At 36.0% G+C, this 20715-nt stretch overlaps 3 protein-coding genes across 3 annotated transcripts; 1 reads left to right on the top strand and 2 right to left on the bottom strand.

Annotated features, from left to right (window-relative positions):
- The first annotated feature begins 2944 nt into the window (after window positions 1-2944).
- LOC113051957 (60S acidic ribosomal protein P2-like) lies at window positions 2945-6290 on the top strand. Its single transcript, XM_026216158.1, has 5 exons — window positions 2945-3076; window positions 3577-3700; window positions 3792-3840; window positions 4710-4805; window positions 6173-6290. The coding sequence occupies exons 2-5, from the start codon at window positions 3578-3580 to the stop codon at window positions 6247-6249; spliced, it is 345 nt and encodes a 114-aa protein (XP_026071943.1). The 5' UTR covers window positions 2945-3076; window position 3577; the 3' UTR covers window positions 6250-6290.
- A 1738-nt stretch (window positions 6291-8028) lies between these two features.
- On the bottom strand, window positions 8029-9191 carry saa (serum amyloid A). The gene is made up of 4 exons (XM_026216157.1): window positions 9116-9191; window positions 8841-8944; window positions 8602-8740; window positions 8029-8392 (listed from the first exon to the last, which is right to left on the bottom strand). Exons 2-4 carry the CDS (start codon window positions 8932-8934, stop codon window positions 8254-8256), a joined length of 372 nt encoding a protein of 123 aa, XP_026071942.1. The 5' UTR covers window positions 8935-8944; window positions 9116-9191; the 3' UTR covers window positions 8029-8253.
- A 4308-nt stretch (window positions 9192-13499) lies between these two features.
- fth1a (ferritin, heavy polypeptide 1a) lies at window positions 13500-16792 on the bottom strand. Its single transcript, XM_026216156.1, has 5 exons — window positions 16509-16792; window positions 15646-15751; window positions 15330-15476; window positions 14045-14170; window positions 13500-13957 (listed from the first exon to the last, which is right to left on the bottom strand). Exons 2-5 carry the CDS (start codon window positions 15745-15747, stop codon window positions 13799-13801), a joined length of 534 nt encoding a protein of 177 aa, XP_026071941.1. The 5' UTR covers window positions 15748-15751; window positions 16509-16792; the 3' UTR covers window positions 13500-13798.
- Window positions 16793-20715: the final 3923 nt, after the last annotated feature.

The raw sequence follows: 20715 nt of genomic DNA, 5'->3' as shown, positions 1-20715 counted from the left end.
TATCAAAATTAATTTGACATGAACCAGGAGAAATGAACCAAGAGAAAACATTACCGTCTACAGTCGCGAGAGGGCGCTCTATGCTGCTCAGTTCTCCTGTAGTCTATCACTGAGCAGCATAGAGCGCCCTCTCACGGCTGGAGATGGTAATGTTTTCTCTTGGTTCTTGGTTCTATAAATAAATGCGACTTATAGTCCAGTGCGACTTATATATGTTTTTTTGCTCATCGATGATGTATTTTTGGACTGATGCAACTTATACTCAGGTGCGACTTATAGTCCGAAAAATACGGTACATTATTTCAATAAGTGTGTATTTATTGTCTAATGCACAGGTGGCATAAGCAAAAGAAACCAGCTCAGACCGTTATTTCTGGCATGGTGATCTAGTCTGCCTATAGGTCTGTACTACATGACATCGCCAAAGTGAGGACTCTGAGAAAATCCTCCTTCACCCCAAGAACTATAAATATAAAGATAACTATAAAGATAACGATATTAGCGTCCACACCAGCGAACAATATCGTCTGTTTATTCTGAGCGTACGTGCGTCTGCCGCTTTAAATTCTCGAGCTTGTTATAGCAGGGTTGATTCTGATTGGATGTCAATGTTTGTATCGTTCATCAGCTGGAAAAAAATCATTCTGAAAATGATTCCAATTATACCGTTTCTCTATACCTTTATCGTTATAGTTGTAGTGTGGACTCTGCTATTCTTTAATACCTCAAACGATTTTTCTAACTCTATCTTTATCGTTATCTTTATAGTTATCATGCTTGGTGTGAACGCGCCTGAAGTCCACAAGTCCGGAGTGTGCCATTTGGGACAGGGCTATAACAGTCACTTGTTTGTTTCCTGAATGATTTTGTTTGTTTGAATGAATCGGCTGAGTGGACGATTCAATGACTTGCTCATACATGTTTAGTTTCTGAACTGAAATAACCTTTTTGAACAGGTCCGTTTAATGAATGATTAAATTATTAACTCATTAAGACAGCCTATTGTAAGTTTCTGAATGAATCTGATTTTTTTAAATAAAAGGTTGTGCCTTTTATTTAAAAAATAAATAAAAGGCACAATTCACTTATAAAGACAGTCACTTGACGCCACCTACTGGTGCAAACAGTCACTGTCAAGCAATAGTTAATTCAGAATTAACATTTTAACACCTATATAGTTCAGGGAGCTTGGTTTAACAAGTCTTATAGACATTTCATTTTGGACAGTCAGTTCACTTTTATTGTATGGAAAATAACAATTAATAATAAATAAATAAATAAATGATAATTAAATAATGTATGTACAGAACTGTACTGTATATTGTATTCTGTTTTGACTATAGTCTGTGGAGAAGCATTCAAGTAAACATACAATTAACAATTGTATGTAAGACAATGAACATCTTTGAAAACAGCAGTCAGGACCTTTTGGACTTCAAAAAAGAATGGCATCTGGGTTTGAATTACATGAAGGAAAATAAATGGTGATTGAATTTTAATTTTGGATTAACTATCCCTTTACTGCTTTATTATCATTCATCTGTCACATATTTGTCTTTCTGTCATCTTCAGATCCACCTCTCACACTAACATCATTACTAATATCAGACAGTCTGATGTGCTCTTTACATTACTCACATTCTCAACATTTTTCTGTCTGTCAGAGTCAGAGACCTTTTTATTATGATTTTATCACTGATGCACTTGAATAGTTTACCCAGAATATGAATATTTTGTCATTCTTCTGCCTTTTAAATGAAAGTGCGTTTTTTATTCTAGGAAACAAAAGGAGATGTTATAGGCAGAATGTGTGAACTGTTCTTTTGCAGTGAAGGTGGATGTACTTTATACTGTCAGACTCCAAAACGGACAAAATAAAACCTTATGACTTCTAAAACAACGTTGTGTGATGAAACGAGTGAAATACAATTACATACAGCCATATAATCTAACAAAGACATCTAAAAGAATGTCTACTGTATTATGCTATCTTGAGCGTTATTTAGGCTACAGCTACACTTGTGTTTTTACTTAGTTGGAACATAATGTTCTCATAATGGTACAAATCCTCCTGAAATTCATTTCCAGGGTGCGATTTTTGCATTTTAATATAAAAGTTATTTTCTGACTTGTCTGTGGATGTGATTTTGCATATGGTATACTTGTACTATGGCAAGAATACCCTCCAAATATTTAATTTTGTTGTTTAAAAACAGTGCAATTGTAAGCAATGTTCAAATTCACTGTACACTGTTCAAATCTGTATTACATATATACAATATATTTACCTTATAAATCCACCGATGAGATGAGATGAGATTAGGGCTACTGGTGCATGTGAGCTATATCTATATTTTTTATTTTTATTTTGGTTTTTATGCTCATGATAAACAATGACCTCTGCTGGCATGTTTTATAAGACTAGTGGAACATTAGATGGTTTAAATAGTGCAAAAACTAAATAATTTGGAATTGATCACAATAATGGCCAATTTTGTTACTGTATACCTAAAAAAAACAAAAGCTAACAAACAAAAAAACATTATAAAATCCCGCCCTCTCACTATAGAGTATCATATTAATCTGTCCACTAACAATGACCAGCAGTCAACGTGCATGCATAACAGAACAACTCTTCATTTTGTTGCCGGGTTTTTTTTATGATTTATTTTAATAAATATAACATTTTATATAAAAAAAAATGTATCAAACATTTTTGGCTAATTACGACTTTTATGCAATGTCCACTGGACGCACTGATCTATTATTGATTGAGTACAAACGTACAATACTTTTTTTCTTTTTTTCTCTTTTTTATTAATTTTTTTCGTAGGAATATATGGTATAAAACTGCGCGGAATTTATTCATATTATTAATATCCAATTCAAATCAGTGGGGGGAAAAGACGAGACTCCTCCCTCAATCTCGTGATTGACGTGCTTTTCAGCCTTTCGACTCGCTCCTCGCCGGTGACGCTCTCGAGTCTGTCGTATTTCCGGTTTTCGCCACCTCTCCACTTCCTTTCTGCCTGCACGAGCCCGCTAGTGAACACGCGAGACTCTCTATCTCCGCAAAGTGAGTGACAAAAAACAATGATTTAACAAACACACACAAACGTCGAATGAGCAAATGATGCATGTATTTGAAACAACAAAGTCCCTCGAATCTCCGTTTGCGAGACTGATGTAATACAGAAGCTCAGATTGATTTAATGTTATCGGCACACAGCCCGCTAGCGCAGTTAGCCATGTGGCTTAGCTCTCAGTTATTAGTAAAATGTGCCATAGTTGTTTTAGCCTCAGTACACTAAACTCCCGTCTTGCTCTTTTTATAAATAAATAGCAAGTAGTGTGCAAATAATTAGAAGTTTTTTGTGTTATCATTTATGATGCGTTTTCTTTATTTGAAAAAAAAAAGTTCAGTAATTTGAATAAATGTGGAATTGGTGTTATTTTAGATTCAGCAGTATTATTTGCTAATGTCACTGGGACACTCAGGTGTAAATATTTCTGTAACGTTAAACTTCCAGTGTTTCCTACATCTTGGATCCATTCATTTCTCTTTCTCTGTTGTAGGATGCGTTACGTCGCTGCTTACCTGCTCTCAGCCCTCGGAGGCAAAGACAGCCCGAGCACAGGAGACATCAAGAAGATCCTGGACAGCGTAGGCATCGAGGCCGATGACACCCGGATGAGCAAGGTACTCTGTGCATGAACACCCAGGAGCAATGTGTGCTTGTGAGGGACTGTCTGTTATGTGCCTTTCGTTAACATTGACTTTGTGTTTGTAGGTTGTGTCTGAGCTCAATGGCAAAAATTTGGAGGAAGTGATTGCCCAAGGTAAGCTCGGTAACCTAATGGTTCCACATGTAACTTAAGGGAAGTCTTGAGGATGTAAGCTTGTCATGGTTTATCCGATCCAGTGTAGAAACTATTTTCACTCAGAAACTGCTAATAAATTCCACAAAGAAAGGAACAGTAAGCGCTACATTGAGTTAAATCTGAAATTTCGTAAAAAATGATTAGGTATTTTCTTGTGAAATGTTCTTCAGTGGTCTGTTTTGTTTAAGTGCATGTTGGTTTTTAAAAGCAGCGTTAAGTTTGTAATTTGTGCTGCACCGAATTCAATTTTGTCTAGGATTTACTTTGAAATGTTTATCACTTAGAATTTGCTAGTCAATTTTACAAATAATTTACAGATAAATGGCAAGTAACACATTTAATTAATTGAGAAATTTTCTTAAATGTACTAAATCATCTCTTTGTCTTAAACTGTTTTAGCAAACCGATGTTTGTACAGAGTATGATGATTTTGGTCTTATGCTGTGTAATTAGTTTTTCTCTGTGCAGAACTGTGGTTTAATTTGGTGGTTTTTAGGGGTGCTCCGATCACGATCATCGTGATTTCACATAGAGCAGCTGTTACTACACAGAGCCGTTGTTAATAGAGAAGATGCGCAAATCCACTTCATTTTCAGCGTTTTTTGGTGCATCTTCTCTATTAACAAACGGCTCTGTGTAGTAACAGCTGCTCTGTGAAACCACGCACCTGATGCAATTAACGGCTGATTAGAAACCCGGCTTTACTGACGAGATGCGCATTAACGATCGGCCGATCGTGATCGGAGCACCCCTAGTGGTTTTGAAAAGAGATTTTTTTTTTTAGGAGTGTGAGCATGTCTCAGCGTCTGTTTGTGGGTGTCTGACAGGTTTCAGTAAGCTGGCCAGCGTGCCGTCCGGTGGAGCTGTAGCTGCATCCAGCGCTGCTGCCCCGTCCGCTGGAGGATCTGCTGCCGCCCCTGCAGGTCAGTGTCTTCCTTATGTCTCTAACTGACTCTCTAAAGCCCCTTTCACACTGTGATTCTGGAAAATACACGTGTAATGTGTTTCGGCAGTTGTTCTCGGGTCGCTAGATTTTGCATTTTCACAATGCCAGTGAATACCTGGAATATGTGCATGCGTTCACACACAACCCGTAAAGGTCGTGTAACGACACGTGACATCAGGGTGTGACATGTAATGTATGAGTCGAATACACTAGGTACATTAACTCTCACTTAAGCTGGTGAACGATCTCCGCGTCAGCGTGGAAAGTGAGGAACTAAACGATCTCTGCTTCATTAGTTTGCACATTTTTTTTCGTCGCAAATGTTGATCTGCCTTCAAAACACCTGTTAAAAGAGTTGCGTGATAACATGTCATCACTCCGATACAGCCTTTAAGCCATTAGTTCTGGCTTTCGTTCACACAGCGCTCGTTCCGGGACTGAACCCGGCAATGTTACTAGGTCCCCAACCCGGGATCAATCCCGGGACATGTTTGCGTTCACACAGAAGGCGACCCAGCAATGTTACGCCATTTTTCCGGGTCCAACGTGCAGTGTGAAAGGAACTTAATCGAGATGGATAATACAGCTCAGGCTTTTCAGTCTATAAGTATTTGCTCTTAAAGCTGCAGTCGGTAACTTTTGACGCTCTAGCGGTTAATAAACAGAACTGCTTGTGTCTTGCGGAAGAACATCGTAGCCGGAACTACTTCTCTCTGTTTATGTCTATGAAGAATCACAAAGGTACTGGGTTACTCCGCCGCGGTACCCCCGAAGCAATCTAAAATAGTCCGAATATAAACACTTATTATAGGTGCACCCTAGTGATTCAGGACAAGGTAAAAACACGGTTTGGAAAATGGATTCATGGAGTACTCGCTTATTATATAAATTTAAGTTAAGGACCACAGCTCTGATTGGTTGTTTCTTAACGGGAGCGGATGAATTTCTGCAAATGGCAATAGGACCACTGGGAAGAGCCAGAGGAGCTCTTTTTTTTTTTTTTTTTTTTTATTTCTTTCTTTCACAGATTATCGGTCTCATATTCTACTGTCAGGACATAATGGCAGGTTTAATATGTAAAAAATATGTTTTTACGAAAGTTCCCTACATCACCTTTTAAAATGTCAGATTTTCAGCCAGCAATCATTTCAATCAAATGTCCGTTATGGGCAAGTACATAAACCTCAGAGAACTTCCTATTTTGGGAGGAAATGTAGCATGCTGTGACTGTTTGAAATGTCATTATTGTCTTATGTTTTTGTTACGGACCGATGATTGTGAACTGTTGATTGGTTTCCCATAGATCCTGTAATGTTAATGTCTTTATTCCTATTCTCCCTGCAGCGGAGGAGAAGAAAGAAGAGAAGAAAGAGGAGTCTGAAGAATCCGAAGATGACATGGGATTCGGACTCTTCGACTAATCTGTCTGCTTGGGACCAAAATAAAGTTGATTACAAAAAGATTTCTGCTTGCTTGGTCATTTCAGAAAGTTCAAATGAGGTTTATAATGTGGAATTGGATTGAGCTTTTCTAATACTTTTTCCCTTTCTCTATGTAATCTGAAAATTGCAGAGCTTTAATTATCTGGAGACACTCTTATGGATGTTTCAATTCTTTGTTTGGGGAATGAAAATGTAGGTGTACTGTTCGTAACGACCCGTTATTGTTGATGGAACAAAATTAAGTTCCAAACCACTTTTTGTCAGATAAGACATTGTGCATTGTTCTCACCGCTGTGTTGATGCCACTCATTTTCTGCCTGTATGCGTTCATTAATATAACGGAAGTGTTGGTTGAAGGTTGAAGGTTGGTTGAAGGCCCAAAATCAGTTGTAAGTAAATGCACACATTTTGCTAAATATCAGTGGCCAAAAGCTTCATGACTGTAGAGTCTAACATCTTGAGAAACAAAGCTGTGTTTGAAAAAAAAAAAACTAAAACAAATCCATCCACACTGATGTTGAGACGTTGTCTTGTGTCTTTGAGTCAGGCCGAGTCAGGTTTTTCCAAAGCTTTATTCATTGCTCATTTAAGAGCTTGGAAGCGGAGTTTCTCAGTTATGCTGTACTATAAATATTATGTTTCTCCTGAGTGATTACCCTGTTGCACAACTGTTTCTGGGAAATCGGGATGTCTTAAGACAGCCATGATTATGTGGATAGACCGTTATTTATAGTTTTTTTTTTACCTATACAAATCATTACATAACCGAAGTTTATGCCTGAAACTATTAGTAATTAATTGTTAATGCATTTGGCAGACACTTTTATCTGAATCAACTTCAAGTTTACGCGTTTTATCGAGTCATGCTCTGCCTTGGAATCAAACCCATGATCTCAGTGTTGCTAGTGTCACTGCCTTTATCCAAGTATCTAAGTGTAAGTGAGAGTGCTGAGGGCTTTGGTGTATAAACACACTGGTTTTGCAAGAGTTGGCTAAATCTGGAGTTTCCATGTCCTGACTGAGATGATTCAGCCCTCACTGCAAGAACAACTTCTAACATCTGGAGGAACAAACATCCGCAAAAACTCTGAAATGATTATTGTGTGTGTGTGTGTGTATGTGTGTATGTTATAAGTACTGTGCAAAATTCTTAGATAATAGGTATTTTTACAAAAAAAAGAACAAAATGGTTTAAAGCCGTTTATTATGTCTCCAAGGTGCTTGAAGAAACTTACCTACGAAGCTACAGAATGCTACTGACTGTGAAAAGTTACAGTTATAGGCGCTTGTGTAAATATGCTGCAAAGTGAGTAGGCTATGCTTAAAAAATAATGGCACAAATTGATTTTATTTATCAATTAACTGCTAAACTAAATCAATTCACAATTTGCTTTTAAACCAGCTTTTGTAGCACATAATAGCTTTGCATGAAGCATTTTTCAAGTGTCTTGGAGACATTGCCACAGTTTGGATTTAAGTCTGTATTATGAGAAATTTCGTTTATATTTTTCGAGCAAATTTTTTTTATTAAATGTGGCTAACACCTTTATTTTACTCTAATGTAAATCAAATAAATGTAACATAAAATACAATATTTTGATGTAATAAATGCAGATTTAATCGTTTAATTGTCAAGACGAACGTTTAAAACAAAATCAGACAAAGATGTTGGCAGATGAAGACAATGTGCTTGAATGAGCAGCTGGAGGCGCTCCAACATACAGTAAACAGTGACGTAATGACAACAGACACTCAAACTACAAATGAGCTTGCTTCCTTTATTCAGACCAGAGTGTGTGTTACATAGACTAAATGGTGCTAAAACGTAAAGCTTGCATTTTTTTGGGGTGATAAATGTAGATTTAATGAAAGATAACTGTCAAGATTAAAAAAAAGAGTGAAATGGTTTTATGCAAAATTGAATCAAGCAGTTTTAGAGCTAAATGATTTCACTCATTTTCTGTTGCACTAATGCTCTTCTTTTCAGTACTTTCTGGGAAGGCCCTTGGGTCTGTAGCGGTTGGGGTTACCACCATTACGTCCCCAGCGGTTGGCGGCCTGGTCTGCTGCAGCATCTGAATTACCGCGGCGAGAGAGTCCCTGCAGAGCCTCTCTTCCATCACTGCACACATCAGAACAGTGATTTAATGCCATTTTCACCCACTTAAAATGTAAACATTAACATTAGATAATACATACTACAATTCAAAGTTTCTCTCAAAAATGTAGCACATTATACAGTGCAAGAGAGCAATCTTTCTTGCTCGGTTTAAGTGCTCACATGAGCTTCTAAGGAATAAAATCATGTCAGATCTGCCAGCGATGACGAACCTGATTACTCTGGCTGCCCATTTGCCTCCAGGGCCCCTTCTTGCAGCATCATAGTTCCCACGTGCATGGAAATACTTGTCTGCGCCCCTCCAGTTGGCCTTCCTCATATCTTGGTAAGCACGATACATGTCCTTTGCTCCTGCAAAACACAGTGAAAGTGGTAAAAATCTGCCGGCGAACTGATTCAACGGAGTGCATGACTTAAGAGTAAATGCAGATGAAAAGGAAAAATAAGCAACCTCCAATGGCTTGTCCTGGGTAGCGGTGCCATTGAGCCTGGGTCCCGACCACCAACACCAGCGCCAGCACCAGCACAGCAAGAATAAGCTTCATGATTACAGAGCTGAATATATGAAAATATACAAGTTAGCAAGTTGAAATATTAACCATGTCACAAACAGTAAACATCAAAAATCTCTGTAGATAAAGTATGATCTCTGTGCATAGACAGACAACCATCGATAACTTAACACGTTTCGCATTAAGAAAGCTGTTAGTTTAGTCAGTCACTTACCTCTCAGGTTCTCTCAGTTCAGACACATCAGGTCTTCACATTTTATAAGGCTCGGACTGGGCTGGACACGGATTTCCCAACAGAGATATGACAGATTGCTTTATGAAAATCAGACTAATTTGGTCCTGTTAGTCCTGAGTTGCATAACTGTTTCTGGGAAAAACCAAGATTTGTGAAACATGGTGTTTATATTTTTTATAACATTGTGTCAAACAAAAAACATAAAAAAAAATGTTACTTGAAATAAAATAAAATGAAGCATTTTGTATTCAGCTAGTTTAATTTGAAGTTTTTAAAATAACTATACCTTAATAAACAAAAAATAGATAAATTAATTAATAAATCATATACGTAATCCCCCCCCCCCCCCCCCAAAAAAAAACTATATCACTATATATATATATTGTATATATATAATAGTTTATCAGTGACACTGAAACAAAATAAATTAAATTGAATTTATGCATTTAGCAGACGCTTTTATCCAAAGCGACTTACAGTGCATTCAGGCTATCAAAATGCATCAATAATAATTATACACACTCAAATGAAAATATAGCATGGCAGAAAATAATCTGTTTTGTGGTGTAAAATCCGAGCATTTTTATCTTATAAAGAGTACACATTTTAATTTAAAAACTCAGTGCATTTTATGCATTGGTTTATCACTAATACATACATACATACATCACTAATATATATAATATATATATAATTTTTTTTGTGATGAATGTATGTACAGTATACAGTACAGTATACAGTGTGTGTATGTGTGTGTGTTTGTTTATATAATAGTATAAAAGTTACATAAAACATATAGTATATATAAAAGATTGTAAATCAACTAAATATTCATATATAATTATTTTATTTTCTGACTTATGCTGATATTTTAAATGCATGCAAATCATTTCAGTTTCACTTCTTATACTGTTTTCACTTCCATCTCTAATGGGAACTGAATCATCAGAGCAAGTAGAGGTCATTCGGAAATTCCAGATGAGAAGATTGTTTTAAGAGACAATAAATCAGTGCATAGCTGCAAATTCTGACCCTTGCACGCTCTGGCACACAAGTCACGTGTTTAATTTCCAGTTACAACAGAAATAAAAATGAGAATATTGCACAAAAGAGGTCTTCCCAAACAAGAACTATCTGACCAAGAACATTACATCATTTTTTATGATGAATAGAAAGTTTTGTAATAAAAATATTTTATCTTTACTGTCAATTTTGATCTTTATAATGCATCCTTGTTAAATGAATGGTAGTGTATTTATAAAATTGATAAATCCCATTTTATGATTCAAAATATTGATATTTGTTAAGTTTAATCTAGCATTCCCTGCTGATATGGCCTTAAAATACTGTAAGAGAGAGAGATAGTAGAAAAACAATCCCCCTTTAAAATAATCAAATCTTTTTGCTTTGCAGCCTGAAATGAAGATGGACACAGTTTTTGTTTTATCCAGCTCTATTTATTCAGTGCAACTTTTAAGATCTAAGTGAAAGATAAAACGCCAACATAATAAATAAATAAAAGAGAATCACTGAGTTTGAAAAAGGATCACCCCCTTGTTTCTTAAACCACCCTTTGCTTTAATTTCAGTCTTTAGTCTGTTGGGATTTGTGTCTCTTCTTTGCAGAACTGCTCAGTTCAGTTCAGTTTGATGGCGATGGTTGTGGACTGCAGTCTTCAGGTCATTCCACTGGATTTCCACCAGACATATCGTTTGGTGTTGAGGCCAAATAATTCATTAAATATTTTTACTCTTTCTCAGAATCTTCAAGATGTGTTTTGCCAAAGCTCAGTCTGACTGCATGTGGCCTTTCTTGAGGAGTGGCTTTTTTCTTGCCACCCTCCCAAACGAGCCACATTTGTGGAGAATTTGGGATATTGTTGTCACATGCACACAATGACCACTCTTTGTCATAAATTCCTGTGGCTGCTTCAGAGTTACTTTAGGCTTCTTGGTCGTCCTCTCTGATCGGTTTCCTCTGGCTATTACATCCAGTTTGGAGTGATGTCCTGATGCAGGGAGGCACTGTGTTGTGCCAAATACCCACTTCCACTTCTTAATAACAGACTTCACTGTTCTTCTAGGCATTTTTTAAAGTCTTTGAAAAGTTTTTGTATCCAGTCTTGTTCCTGTCCACAACTTACAGGACTTTCTATAGCCACTGTGTTTGTGTGTGTGTGTGTGTGCTCTTGTTTTTGTGACATATCAGGACACAACTCTAATGACATGACACAGGTATTACCAGGAGAGGGTGACTTATGAGGACATAACCCATGTCACATTTTTCCAAACACTTATAAATCATACAGAATGATTTTTTTTTTTTTTTTTTGGAGAAAAGTTCACCAATATAAGCTAGATTGTTTTCTGCTACTCTTATATTTATTAAGTATACCTGAATATGACCTTGTTAATATGTAACTGCAAAGATATTCTGTCCTTTATTTATGCAAAAATTTATTAAATTACATTTACATTTTTCATTTTCATTTTAAGTTCCATCAAATGTCTCAAAATCAGACTGTACAAACTTGAATTGTTAAAAAAAAAAAATTGGGGAAATTTTAATTTATTTTTATGTAAAGAATTAAACAGAATGGACAATATAACATTTCATTACATTGGCATAATATAAATTCTAAACTTAATGTAACAGTAGGCCTATTCATGTTTCCATCCATTTGTTTTTATGCATAAATTCAAAATATGCATTAAAACATCTATAAACAATGCAAATTCATAGGTGGATGTGTAAAAGCTAAGGTATGGCTAAAACTAAGGTAAATGTGACGTAGCAGCTGCCCAGAGAGTGATGTTCCTCTATGTCCAGAAACACCCTCTCATAAACATCTGGATAAAACCAGACCTCTGTCTGTCTTTCTGACCCTCACTCTTCTCTTGACATAATCTTTTGGTATAATATGACATAAACATGTTTAATAAATGATGCATGACACTGAAATTCACAATATAGCATGCACCGGAACAAAAGAAATACTTCTGGTCACTGCTTTCGTCCCGACAGAAACTCCTGACATTTAAACCCAGTTTGCTGGATAAACTCTCAACTTTACGATGTGTTAAAGCACTAAATAACCTGTAGATTGATCATTATTGTGACACATGAAACAAGAAAAACAACACAACTAATCTGAAAATAATCACCGCTTCAATAATTTACTTTTTGTAGTCGAAAACAGCTTTAGGGACCTAACTGCGGGAAACGATGATGAAGTCACGTGACATTTCTCAGCTCCATCAAGGGTCGCGTGCTGAACATGCCGTCATAGCTTGGAATGCAAATACAGTAAAGAGGCTGTGAGAAAATCGTTTTATTACTTTCGTCCCACGTTACTTTCGACCCCGCTTTCCCCTATATATATATATATATATATATATATATATATATACATATGTACATGTATTAAGTAAATATTTCTTATACTATATATCATATATTGTAACAAAGCAGTGCTCACGATGACATGCAGTTTTTCTTCAGCATACCAGATGTTGAGGTTTATTTGAAAGAACTATGTTCATCTTGACAAGCACAACAGGTGTCATGGATTAAAGTAATTCATGTTTCACATACTAACACTGACTTCCTCGTATCTGTTTTGTTGACAGTCTAAAAAGATTACAGTCATTATTCAGTCATGTTTAGTCTTGGACTTCCTTGTTCCAGGCTTAGATTCATGATATGAGTTTCTGGATAAATAACCACTGAGTTCAGTATTTAAGTTCAAGTTGGAAATGAGCAATTATGTGTTCACATTTACAGTTAACCATTTAAAACAATTAATATATTAGATTATCAATGGACGCACACAGTGAACATTATATTTTCCACATATGAGGTAGATGTCTGGTGCATCGGTTATATACACAGATCAACGCTACTGTCATATTTAGGATCATATATTATTCTTGTCTTTCATATCAATGACAGTTTTTAGAAGAGGAAGTGTAAATACTGATAGTCAGGGTTATACACCTGCTTCTCATGAAAAGATTTAATGTTTAAAGATACTAGACACCTGGTCTGGCTGAAATAGTAACACTTTCACCACTGGTTGTGACGGCAAGACACCGAAAGAGAAGTACGGGAATCTTCAACAGGCTCATTCTACATCATTTTATTCTAATATAACTGGTTTAATAATAAAATGTGCTTCCATTATATTCATGTTGCCTCTGCAATTGTCAGCTTTCAACAAAGTGGACTTTATTCCAGCCTCTGCTACTCAAGTCTCTTGGGCTTGACTGAGACGTGGATTAAATCTGAATCCACAGAAACCCCTAAACTCGAAAGCTCAGACATACATGTAAGTCTGGAAACAATAAATGAGCCATGAGACAAGTTCAGATCCCAGAGGTTTTTATTTTATTGGTTTGGAGCATAATTTAATTGACAAATCACGCGTCACATGCAGGCAGGTCAAATCTTGAACGAGCTAGAGATATAGAGTGCTATGGCTTATGAGAACTGCAACTTTAAACAGCGAAGCATGGCAGAGTCAAACATGTTAAGAGGTTTAAATAAGTGGACAAACAAGTTGACCAGTCAGTCAAACAACATAAAATAGTGTCCGATGGCATATAGGGAAATAAACGCTCATATAGCAAAACTAATCAGCGAAGGAAAAGATGGACTGAGTATTTAGCTGCTCTCTTTGCCAAGTGTGAGCTTGTCGAACAAGTACTCGGCCATGCCATTCTGGGGGGCGCCCATACGGCGCAGGTTGGTCACCCAGTCGCCCAGTTCTTTGATGGACTTCACCTGCTCGTCCAAGTAGTGCGTCTCAATGAAATCACACATCTGTAAGAAACAAGTAGAGTGCGTTTGGAATTTTTTGTCTGGAATAAGAGGGTTTAGTAGCGTTGGTATCAGTAGCTGCAGACTCACGTGAGGGTCGTTGTGCTGGGAGGACAGCTTATGCAGCTCCAGGAGGGAGTGATTGACGCTCTTCTCCAGCTGCAGGGCGCATTCCAGAGCTTCCAAACCACTTCCCCACTCGTCCTTCTCCGGTTTCTGTCAAACACAAAAGTTAATAAGGCTTCTTCCAGTCCACCCGCTATTGCCCTCACATCAAAATTCACTGACATTTGTATTTTTTTTTTGTAAAACGGTTCTTGCTTCTAAACTGTGTTTTGTGTGTACATATTTCTCTCCGGATTCAGACAAGATGACTTTCACTTGATAAATATTACGGATCAAGGACTAATAATTTATATGGAAACTAAAACACAAAAAAAACATGAATTGATGGACTGGAGTGGATTGTGATGTTTTTAAATCAGCTGTTTGGATTTAGATTCTGACGGCACCCATTCACTGCAGAAAATCCACTGGTGAGCAAGTGATGATATGCACATAAAAACATGGCATATGCCTAAAAACATCCCTTTATAAATCCTAATAAATTTTAGGTTAAATCTGAATGAATACAGAAGGTACAATAGGTATTGTAGGTCTTAACACCATTTCTTATGGAGACAATTTCTGAAACCACAAATATGTTTCCTTCCCGGTCATGTGTAATGACAGATGCATTTCCTCAGCACATAACTTAGATTTTAAAGTTGTATCGTTATTTGTAAATGTCAAGGTCACAAAAGTATTTCCACTTAGCTTAAAGGTAACAAGCAGACCTCTGTTAGTGCAAGAACGCAATACTTTGGAATAATTATTTTCTGAAATACAGGTTGTAAGACATTAAATGTTTTAAAATCAACAAATGCGTTCATTCCTAAAAGAACTGTTAGTTGCAGTCCTAGAAATTAAAATTAAACAGTAGGTAAAATAATAAGAATTTTTTTATGGCTTGGCATCTGACTAGTCACAATCACATGCCAACTTCCCAAAAGTATTTCACTTCAACTAACAATTTTTTCCATTTCCAACTTACTGTTAAACTATTCCTTAAACTCGTGCAAATATTAAATGTTCTTGCAAAATCTATACTGGTCACATGATAATAAAAGCATTGATGGCCTCCAGTTACGTGCTTTAACATTTCACTATAATAGAGAGAGACGCTTAATAAACGTGCTGACTGTCAGTTGAAGTTTATGGTCAGTGTCGCTAAAAGATAAGAGCCCCACCCAAACACTGTCCTCTCTATCTCTGGGTCCTTGCCTTGTCCTGCCGAACTGTAACGCTATCACGTGAACACACACTATAGATGTACCTTCACATCCTGCAGAAAGATCCTCCCTCCCCTCTGGTTCTGAAACTTCATCAGTTTCTCAGCGTGTTCGTGCTCTTCGTGGGACTGATGGCGGAAAAACTTCGCAAAGTTGTGTAGGGCCTGATCATCTCGGTCGAAGTAGTACGACTGCATGAGAGAAACACAAAAGAAGTTACAAGGCAATAAACAAAATGGATCATTAACTAAACGAAGTTAATTTAAATACTGAACTCAATGCTCTTTCACCTAGAACACTAGATTTGACTAAATGGGAACAGAATGGGTGTAGTATGTTGTAATGGCCTTGGACTCTCACCATGGAAAGGTAGACGTAGGATGCATACAGCTCCATGTTGATCTGACGGTTGATGGCCGCTTCGCAGGCCTCCTCGAAGTTCTGTCTCACCTGAGAGCTCATGTTTCTGGAAGAGAGGACACAAAAGATTGTGAGGTACCGGTCTAATAAGCACGCCAAGAACAACCACTAAATGGACGAAACTATACGTTGGAATAAAACAAAGAAAACATCCCTGTTTTTTATGAAAAAGACCAATGCCTTTTCAAACATTGTTTGTTTTCGGGGAGAAAAGGATACATGCAGTGTTGTTGAGAAGAACACATACAGTAATCAACGATACCGAATGATTACAAGAGACGAGAAACAATGTAACTTCTATAAATCGTCGAGTATAACGTTATTATTGTTGCTTTTCATGTCTTTCGGAGCTCGTAAGCGTCAGTCCCCATTCACTTTCATTTGGGATAGCGGTGTAATCTCGCTTAAAAAAATAATTAGGCGATAAAGTTATGATAATAAATAACTATTACGTTATCCGTTAAAAAAAAATATTGTAAAGTAAAAAAAAAAAAAAAAAAAAAAAAAAAAAAAGTGACGTGGAGGGCATTTGAGAACATTGTGACCTTCCGAAGTCATCTATCCAAATAACGTTACATAATTTTGCAAACGAAGCGAATTCGTGGTTTTATTTTATCCGGGAAGCAGGTCTTAACATTATCTTGATCGATAAAAAAAACAACAAAGATGGCGCCCTTATATAATCTTCGCTAGTGATGGACGCCGCCGTCTCTGTGCAGCCGTGTTATTCAACGATCTAAACAAAAACATACGAGTTGAAGTAAGTATTTGAGTAAAAACATAGATTCAGATGGAAAACTTACCTTAAGATCGGTTTTAGGGGTTTTCTGGTGTTGTTAGCACAGATGGTCAACGACGCTGGTTCGCGTAGAACTGTTTTAAAGCAAGCGTCTTTAAATCAAATGTTCGATTTTGACCGAAAACAAAACGAATGGAATCAAAGAAGTTGACGGATTGATGGAAAGAGCGAAAAGACAGAAGATGGGTTGCCGTTCAAGCACTGTTGAAGCAGGTAACCGTCCGTCTGTCCTCGTGGCTGCGATGATTATGAGCTCGTGCCCTGCGCTGCTGGACTATTTGTGCGCATGACGCGTCACGCACGGAGCATCCGCCCCGAGATGAAGACGACACAACAAGTGAAAAAACAAACAAACAAACAAAAATAAATATATAATTAAAACCCCCGCCATTTCTTCTAATTAGAAATCTTTTGTAACAATACACACAACCATTCTAAAGTTTGGGGTCAGTATCCCCCCCCCCTTTAAAATAAATTATTGCTTTTATTCAACAAGGTCAATGTTCTTTAAAATGTTATTCATCAAATAATCCTGAAAAAAGTATCGCTGGTTCCAATTAATGAATTAATTAAGCAACACAACTTTTCAAACTTAAATCACCATATTAATGATTTCTGAAGGATCATGTGACACTGAAGACTGGTGTAATGATCTTGAAAATTCAGCTTTGCATCACAGAATTTTTTTTAAAAAAGTATATTAAAATAGAAAAACATTTAAACAAGTATATAAAATATTCAAAAATAATGTTATATATTGTCTATATAATAATACAAAATATAATATAACATATAGGCATGTTTATCTGTGTTTGTGTGTGTGTGTGTGTGTGTTTTGTATGTATATACACACACATATATATAAATAAGGCACTATTTTTTGTAAAATAAGTTTTTAAAAGTTCACTGTTCACATTTTTTTAATTCACTTATCTCACTAGAATTGGTTTACAGATTAAACACTTATAATCGCTTATAATAAATAAATCAATAATCCTCTCATATTGTATTACATCCTGAAAATAGTGCAACTGACTTAGTCCTTCCAGCTGTTACTCTTCTTGTCTTTAAAATCTGAGATCAACATTTGGATTCAGATCTTCAATATCAGCCACAAGAGAAGTCCAAAAAAGTCTTCTGGAGTGTCTATACAATAATTAGGGGTTTCCTTTAAGCTAGCATAGGTACAGCCTATATTTGAGAAGCATTAATGACATGCCTTGGACTCGCTGGGCCTTAAAATGACCAAAAATTGCAGTCCTTATAAAAATACAGGGGAAGGAAGAACGTCTAGACTCCTCGTCCTTGTGCGTATCAGTGGGATATGTAATAGGAGGTTTGAATTCAATAAGTGCTACACCTAGGAGTATCTGGAGCATTTCGCTGACTCATGTTCATCGGATTACAGGGTTTGGGTGTGGCTATTGTGCAACATGATCTTGAAAAAAACTCTGATTTCATATTTGACGAATAACTATATGTCACTAAATACACTCATGATACACTTACGTCAGTAAATCTATTTTTTTCTATTAATGGCCTACATATATAGAGGCCACATGGCACTGGCACTTCTATTGTGAAATTATAATGAACTGAACTCCATACGAGGAACTGAATGCAATCCAGCTGTAACAGAATATTGAAGATCATATGACCACCGCCCACTGGAAACGTGAGATCAAAAAGTGCTGAAACAGTTAACCAAACCATCATGCATTCACTCATTGGTCAATCAAGCTCTGCAGTCAATAACACGTAGTGTGTGACGAAACACGGTGAACGCCAACATTTTCCAGAGCTCGTAAATGTTGTGTAACAGTGAAGTCTGAGTCAGAGACTGTTATGCTTGCTCATTTGCAGTGTTTTCTACATTTAGGAAAACTATTAGCCTAAATTATTATAATTTGAAAAAAAAACAAAGTGTCTTTTTTTTTGCCTTCAGCATATTTACAGCATCTTTACGTTATTCTGTTGTTTAGTTGGGAAATGTGTTCTAGTTTGGCTTGAGCAAAGTTCATTTTACCAGTCTTTCATAATCCAAGAGTTATTTCAGAAGCTTTTACCAGATGTAATTTATGTCATTTATGACTAAAGAAAAAAAACTGATTGTGAAATCATAGATCTTAAAGTCTTGTATAATGGCCCAAGAAATTATGCATTTGGAAAATGATTAATAAAACCACTTTGTGTTAATCATTGTCAATTTTAAATGAATCATCAATACTTTTATGGTTTCACTAATGTATAATAAATCTTATTAAGACTGTAATTTAATACTCCTTGTGTATAACATTACATTTACTTTTATTCATTTAGCAGACACTTTTATCCAAAGCGACTAACAGATGAGGACAGTGGAAGCAATCAAAAACAACAAAAAGAGCAATGATATATAAGTGCATCATCCAGAAAGAAATGTCTGTTAGACAAGCTAAGATGCGAGTAGCTACTTCAGGATGGAATGAGAGGTAGAGTTGAGTGTCATCAGCATAGCAGTGGTATGAAAAGCCATGTTTCTGAATGACAGAACCTAATGATGCCATGTAGACAGAGAAGAGAAGTGGTCCAAGATCTGAGCCCTGAGGCACCCCAGTAGTTAGATGTTGTAACTTGGACACCTCACCTCTCCAAGATACTTTGAAGGACCTATCTGATAGGTGAGACTCAAATATATATATATATATATATATATATATATATATATATATATATATATATATATATATATATATATATATATATTACAAAGATAAGCAGAAATAAACAGAAGCAAATAAAGAAATAAGAAGAACAAATAAAGAATGCATCAGTCAACATACTTTTTTTTTTTTTAAATTGGCTTTGCTTTTGGACATATTTTACCTGATCATTTTCTTCAAATGCATTTCAAAATATTATAATATAAAGAAATTAAGATGTACGTTCAAGTTAAGAGGAACTTAACTGACTAAAAACCATTGAAAAACTATTATGAATCTATTTACTGTAAGTCACTGATTAGAAAAACTATGTATTTAAAGTAGTGCTGTCAAATCAATTAATTGCATCTTAAAAAAAAGTTTGTGTTTACATTACTTGTACTGGGAATGTTTATATCTGTATAAATATACAGACATACATATATTTAAGAAATATATGTAATATATTTATATCTAATATAAATCATATATAAATATGAGTATGTGTATGTATGTATTTATGTATGCGTGTGCATTTATCAAAACAGCAATGTTGTTCAGAATAGGTTTAGTCATACTGGAAATCCCAGGACTGCTTGTGGATTCTGACAGTGTTTCCATCCACATTATAATTCAAAGGGATATGGGATAGTTAACCCCAAAATGAAAATTCTGTCATTATTTACTCACCCTCATTTATTCCAAATCTGTATGACTTTCTTTCTTCTGAGGAATACAAATGAAGACATTTTTAAGAATGCTGGCAAGCCAAACCGTTCCGGTACCCATTCACTTCCATTGGATGGATGTAAAAACAATGCTGAGATATTTCTCAAAATGTCTTATTTTATGTTTAACAGAAAAAAGAAATTCATACAGGTTTGGAACAACATGAGGGCGAGGACATGATGAAAGACTTTTAATTTTCTAGGTGAACTATCCCTTTTAGTAATCTCTTACAACAAGATGAATATTCACTGTTAACATTTTTAGTGACTATATGGTTTGGTTTTTCAGTGCCTGACACCACCAATATCTGAAAGTATAAGTGAGTGCAGAGGCGTAAACATGATCCTTACTGTAGACTTAATGCATTTATTCATCTCAGAGTAAAAACAGATTCAGTGGAAAATAAAAATTAAATACTCAAAAATCCTACATGTATGTAATTTCATCTTAATTAACCAATGTCAAATTCAAACATATTAATAAGCAAAAAATACTTTAGATAAACATAACCTTTGTGTTTTAGTGTTGAACTTTCTTCTCCTGTGTCATATTCTTAATGCGATCTAGAGTGGCAGCACAGATAAAAGGTTTGTTCGAGCTGCGCCCTCTACTGTACAGATGTGAATTTGCATTCCTTTCAGCCTGAGGGTTATTCGTTTCAGGAAAGGGCTTTTACATTTGCCAAAAATAATTTGGCATAAATTGTATGTTATATTAAGATCTAAACAAGCAAATCCAGCCCAGAAGAGAAAAAGTAACACAGAAGAAACTTAATTACTTACACATTACATTCCACAAAAA

The sequence above is a fragment of the Carassius auratus genome, chromosome 32 (assembly GCF_003368295.1).
Source record: "Carassius auratus strain Wakin chromosome 32, ASM336829v1, whole genome shotgun sequence".
Classification (NCBI taxonomy): domain Eukaryota; kingdom Metazoa; phylum Chordata; class Actinopteri; order Cypriniformes; family Cyprinidae; genus Carassius; species Carassius auratus.
Note: the sequence above shows the minus strand (reverse complement) of the source record. Positions and strands in the feature narration are given on the sequence as shown.

Bases quoted from the DNA above. Each gene is read 5' to 3' on its own strand.
- LOC113051957 (XM_026216158.1), top strand. From the start codon at position 3,578: ATGCGTTACGTCGCTGCTTACCTGCTCTCAGCCCTCGGAGGCAAAGAC. The intron at 3,701-3,791 runs GTACTCTGTGCA...TTGTGTTTGTAG, and splicing joins ATGACACCCGGATGAGCAAG to GTTGTGTCTGAGCTCAATGG. The intron at 4,806-6,172 runs GTCAGTGTCTTC...TTCTCCCTGCAG, and splicing joins ATCTGCTGCCGCCCCTGCAG to CGGAGGAGAAGAAAGAAGAG.
- saa (XM_026216157.1), bottom strand. From the start codon at position 8,934: ATGAAGCTTATTCTTGCTGTGCTGGTGCTGGCGCTGGTGTTGGTGGTC. The intron at 8,741-8,840 runs GTTGCTTATTTT...TGTGTTTTGCAG, and splicing joins CCCAGGACAAGCCATTGGAG to GAGCAAAGGACATGTATCGT. The intron at 8,393-8,601 runs GTTCGTCATCGC...TGATGTGTGCAG, and splicing joins TGGGCAGCCAGAGTAATCAG to TGATGGAAGAGAGGCTCTGC.
- fth1a (XM_026216156.1), bottom strand. From the start codon at position 15,747: ATGAGCTCTCAGGTGAGACAGAACTTCGAGGAGGCCTGCGAAGCGGCC. The intron at 15,477-15,645 runs GTGAGAGTCCAA...TCTCTCATGCAG, and splicing joins CCTACGTCTACCTTTCCATG to TCGTACTACTTCGACCGAGA. The intron at 14,171-15,329 runs GTACATCTATAG...TGTGTTTGACAG, and splicing joins TCTTTCTGCAGGATGTGAAG to AAACCGGAGAAGGACGAGTG.